Here is a 5,275-nt window from a genome sequence, read left to right as displayed (position 1 = left end):
CCCCTGCCCCTCTGAAGGCGCCCTCCTTCTCTCCTGCCCTGGCTGTGGGGCTGCCCCAGCCCCCCGGCAGCCACCCAGCGCGCAGCCAGATTGCTCGGGCGCTGCCCCGCAAACGGCCCCCGATGGACACGCCGAGATTGGTTATAAAATTACAGGCATTTGTTCTGCTGTCAATACCCTGCCTGCTCCAGCAGCCACCACGCTGCCTGCCCGCACCCTGCCTCCTCTGCCCGCACCCTGCCTCCTCTGCCCGCTGCCCCACGAACACTCTGTGCCCAGCCCAGCAGCTGCGCCCAGCACTGGTGCAAATGAGGCCATGGGGCCACCCCAGCCAGCCCCGTCCCTGCACCCCATTGGAGCTCTGTGGGACCCATATGCTGCCTGGCGCATGCTCACCCCAGGACCCCAGGGTCCTGATTCTTCCCAAACCCCAGCCTCAACCCCGGAACTCTGAGCTGGGCCTGCCCCCAACCTCCAGATGCCACCAGGAGCATCCTCCCACCTTCAGATGGATCTGGAGTTCAGGAGGTCTCACCGTCCTGGTGGGGATCTCACCACCCCATCAGTCTCTGCTCTTTCTCGGCAGTGCTTCACCATCGAGAAGCTGGGCCGACGGCCTCTCATCATCACGGGCTTCTGTGCCATGGGCATCTGCTCAGCTGGCATCACCGTCTCCCTGCTGCTTCAGGTAGGGTCTGGCCACTGCCACCCCCTGGGCCACCAGTGCAGCTGGGGATGGAGCCCTGGGTGCTTTAATGAGGGCTGGGTGACTAAGGGATGGGTATCACCCCAGGGGAGGGAACGTGCATGGGAATGAGAGGTGAGCTGACACTTCCTAGCAATGTTTTCCCTTCAAAGTTAAAAGGGAAGGAAAATTCACAACAAAGAACAAGAAAAAAGAAAATCCAAATCCATATGAGAAAAATCCTGCCAATTCTGGTAGCTTTTCGGCAGAAATAGCTTTACCTCAGGGAGGCAGCGTGAAATGCCAGGGGTGGTGGAGAGTCTGCAGGGTGATTGATTTCTCTGCTGCCTGCTCCTGGGAGATTTTCATGGAGCTCTGGGAACACCTCAGCACCATGAGATGCTGAGTTCTGCCAAGGCTGACCCCCACCAGCTTTGCCCCAAACCACCAATTGCTTGTCTGCATCTCCCCGACATGTCCTGCATGGCCATCGTCCCCAAGGGCCATCGCACAGCTGAGGGGCAGATATGAAACCCTGTCTTGGGGATGCTGGGTGCGAAGGTCAGGGCCACCACCTCAGTAGCATCCCCCAGCCCCGTGTCCCCTCACAGACCTCCCTGCCCTGGATGCGCTACGTCGCTGTCGCCTGTGTGGTTGGCATCATCGCTGGCTTCTGCATGGGACCAGGTGGGTCTGCAGCTGGCAGGGTGGGGGGTGGTGAGGCAGGAATGGGGGCCCCAGGGAAGCAGGGAGCAGCAGAGTTTGCAGGCAGGCGGCAGGACCGGCACCTTGACCCCTTTCCCGTGGTTTATCATGCTGCACCCTGTGAGCAAGACCCCCGCCTCAAGACCCTCTAGCCCCGTACTTCCCTGGGGCATGCTTCACCTCATCCTCCTCATCCCTGCCACGGGGCCAAGTGTGGAGAAAGTGCCACCAGCCTTCCCCAGACCTCTGGATGTGTCACCTGCTCCTATCACTGTGTGGCTGGTGAACATCTTCCTGCCCATAATGGAGCGCAGACACGAGAGCGGGCTGGAACAGTGGGGAGTGAAACCTTGGACTGGTTTACCCAGTTGATGTATTAGCAGAGCTGTTAACAGATCTATAATTCATCCTCAGCCCAGACTTTATTCACCGTAATTACATCTTTAATTAGGATTTTAATGGCTCATTGTTCACAAACAATGATGAATAGGAGTTTTAAAACAAAAAGTATATATCTCTATTCTGGGTGAGCTGTGAGTAAGAGTCCATCAGGGGCTCCACTCTTCCCTCACTTCTTAGCACTTTTTTTGTTTGTTTGTTTATCTTTTCCCTTGGAGCATCTTTTATAAAGAGGTTTCAGTCAGCCCTGTCACAGGCAGTGGGACCCCAGGCATGTCACCACGTCAAATACAGTCCCCTGCCAGATCCCCACGTGCCCTTGGATGTGTTCTGGACCTTGGCTCCTGCCCTCCAGTGACAGTCCTGTGACCCAGGGCTGCTGGTTCAATGACCTGTGGCATGAGGGAGTGAGTCCTTCAAGGAGGAGTAGCCACAACCCGTGTCCAGTTTTTAGTGACCAAGCTGGCTTGGGCAATCATTTCCAGTCATTCTGGGTTTTTTCACTGTACCTGGGAAAAGCGGGTTGGGACGTGGCATCTCTGTGTCCTGTGGGAAAGTCTGATGCTAGAAATGTGGTTTCTTCTTTCCCATCTAAATCAGACGCAGTGCCTGAGCCTTTAGCTAATCTGTAGAAGGAAACTTGCTCAACCATTTTGCTCAAGGGAGGCTGGAAGGGGTGCCAGGGGGTGCTGGGAACATGTTCCTCTACACCTGTGATCTCTATAAGATCTGATATATCGGCATTTAGGCAAATTATCGCAAAACAAGGATCCAGATGAAATGTTCACCTTGATTTTGCCTCAGTCTGAAACTTTCCTGGGGTCAAGTAACTTGTGAAATTGGCCTCAGCACCCAGCAAGGTGCAACTCTTCTGTGTCAATGGGGATGTCACCCACCCACTGAGACCAATCCCAAAGGAGGAGCAAGGACAGGACACTGGTCCACCCAGCCCCATGCTCCCCATCTCCTCCAGCCCGCCCAGCACCACCGCTTTGACACATGGGTCCTCATGGGCTCCAGCCCTTTGGTCATAGGACCGAGATGGGCAGCACCTGTTGACTCCAGGGGTGCCTGAGGCAGCCTGTCCCCCTTACCTTACATCTGTCCCCTCCCTCTGCAGCCGGCGTCCCCTTTCTGATGACAGCTGAGCTCTTCATGCAGTCGCACCGCCCAGCCGCCTACATCGTCGGGGGGTCCCTCAACTGGCTCTGCAACTTCACCATTGGCTTCATCTTTCCCTTCCTGCAGGTACTGGTCTGGAGGGGCCATGGAAGGAGGAGGGGATGGACGTGGCCCTGCTGTTCCCCCAGGGTGGGGTGCCAATCCAGGCTTAACCCAGGGACACTCATGCTCCTGGCTCAGCTCAGAGCTGGCCAGAGCCAGCGCAGGGAGGGGTGACAGGAGGGGACACTCCCTTATGCTATGCCCAGCTTGGGTGTGTCTGGCTCTCTGCCCTATCTCTGCTCCCTTGTCGTCCCCAGATGTCAGCTGATGCCTTTTGCTACCTGGTTTTCTGCGGCGTCTGTCTGCTGGTGGCCCTGTACGTCTACCTCATCATCCCTGAGACCAGGAACAAAACCTTCATGGAGATCAGCCATATCTTTGCCACCCGCCACTCCTTCCTCTCCATCCCAGCCCACCTCATTGGGATGATGAAGCTTGATGGCTACGGGGCCTTGGAGAGCAGCTCGCTGGAGGGTTTGGGCTCCAGCATGCCCTGATCTGGTTGGGCTTGGGGAGACAGGGATGGTGGAGGAGGCTCAGGGCTGGGGAGGGAACTGTGGACCAATTTGCTTGGACTTGATGAGCTCTGTATCTCCCAGGACATCTCACCATGTCACAGTCTGCATCCAGGATGAGCCTTGATGATGCACCAGGGATGCACCAACTGCTGGGCATTCATAGAGTCATAGAATGGTTTGGGTTGGAAGGGACCTTAAAGATTATCAAGCTCCAACTCCCCTGCCATGGGCAGGGACACCTTCCACTAGATCAGGCTGCTCGAAGCCTCACACAACCTGGCTCTTTACACTTCCAGGGATGGCGCATCCACAACAGGCTGTTCCAGAGTCTTGCCACCCTCACAGTGAAGAACTTCTTCCTAGTATCTAATCTACAACTGCCTTCTTTCAGTTTAAAATCATTACCCCATGTCCTATCACTACACTCGTGATAAAGAGCCCCTCTCCATCTTTCCTGCAGGCCCCCTTTAGGTACTGGAAGGCTGCAATAAGGTCTCCTCAGAGTCTTCCCTTCTCCAGGCTGAACAACCTCAACTCTCTCAGCCTGTCCTCATAGGGGAGGTGCTCCAGCTGCCAGTTGTCTTTGTGGCCCTCCTCTGGACCTGCTTCAGCAGGTCCACATCTTTCTTATGCTGGGGGCCCCACAGCTGGACACATCACTCCACATGGGGTCTCACCAGTGTGTTATGGCAGGAGCACTTCCCTCAACGTGCTGGCCATGCTGCTTTAGATGCACTCCAGGATATGATTGGCTTTCTGGGCTGTGAGTGCTTGTTGCTGGCTCATACTGAGTTTTCCAACCACCAACACCCCAAAGTCCTTCTCTGCAGGGCTGTTCTCAATCCGTTCATCGCCCAGACTGTATTTGAGCTTGGAATTGCCTTGACTCGTGTGCAGGACCTTGCACTTGGTTTTGTTGCCCCCATGCTGGAAGGGATGTCCTCCCTGAGACAAGGAGACGTCCTGGGGTCAGGGGGCTCACATTGCTCCTGGGTATGTGGTCTTGCCAAAAGCAGCCCGCAGGAGATGTTTAATAAAGCGCATTGCCTCCAGAGCCATCATCTGGGAAGCGCAACCTGGGACAGCAGCAAGCTGGAGCGTGCTGGCGCAGGTGAGATCTCTCCTAGAGCTGGGGAGGAGCAGGATGGGATGGGGGGCTTGTCCTCCTCCTCCCCATGGTGCCTGGCTTGAAAGGTCAAAGTCACTCCATATTTTCTAGGAAGAGTGGTCAGGGTGGTTCTTGCATCTCACCCCAGGTTGGTCATACAAACCCAGAGGCTCTCACAGAGCTCTCACAGAGCAGCTCAGAGCTGAGGGTGACTATCCATCCACCATGCCCCTCCACAGCCTGCTGGAAGCCCCTCACTGCCTGGCCTTGTGTGTTGGTCTCGCAGAGAGGGCTCCTGTGGGACCCCTGCACCCTCCCAAACTCTCTTGAGGACTAAGGGGTCCTGGATGCACCCACATCCCTTTGCTGTACCCCATGAATTGCTGTGACCCTGAGGTGCTCTCCAAGTATGACTTCTCTGCCCTGAATCCTGGGGGCTGTGTTGGGGGCTGCCCTGTTTCCTGAGACTGTTGTGAACATGGCAGTTGCATGGCCCAGGACCCTCACAGCAGCTCCCACAAACACCATGGGGTTGGGGGCTCAGGCCAGCAGACCCTTGGGGAGCTGTGGTTTGCAGGAAAACCACAATATTTTGCTCTGGTGAGAGGTAAGAGCCAGGCAGTGGGGAGGGCTGCA

At 56.2% G+C, this 5,275-nt stretch overlaps 1 protein-coding gene across 1 annotated transcript in view; it reads left to right on the top strand.

The window, feature by feature from the left end:
• LOC104495377 (solute carrier family 2, facilitated glucose transporter member 9-like) overlaps nucleotides 1-3,510 on the top strand; it is a 6,599-nt gene extending 3,089 nt beyond the window's left edge. Inside the window, exons 8-11 of the mRNA XM_010138340.1 lie at nucleotides 587-688; nucleotides 1,297-1,372; nucleotides 2,910-3,037; nucleotides 3,271-3,510. Of these exons, the coding sequence (XP_010136642.1) occupies nucleotides 587-688; nucleotides 1,297-1,372; nucleotides 2,910-3,037; nucleotides 3,271-3,510 (546 nt within the window). The remainder of the gene's footprint in view (nucleotides 1-586; nucleotides 689-1,296; nucleotides 1,373-2,909; nucleotides 3,038-3,270) is intronic.
• The last annotated feature ends 1,765 nt before the right edge of the window (nucleotides 3,511-5,275 follow it).

Source organism: Buceros rhinoceros, unplaced genomic scaffold, assembly GCF_000710305.1.
Source record: "Buceros rhinoceros silvestris isolate BGI_N320 unplaced genomic scaffold, ASM71030v1 scaffold4456, whole genome shotgun sequence".
Classification (NCBI taxonomy): Eukaryota; Metazoa; Chordata; class Aves; order Bucerotiformes; family Bucerotidae; genus Buceros; species Buceros rhinoceros.
Note: the sequence above shows the minus strand (reverse complement) of the source record. Positions and strands in the feature narration are given on the sequence as shown.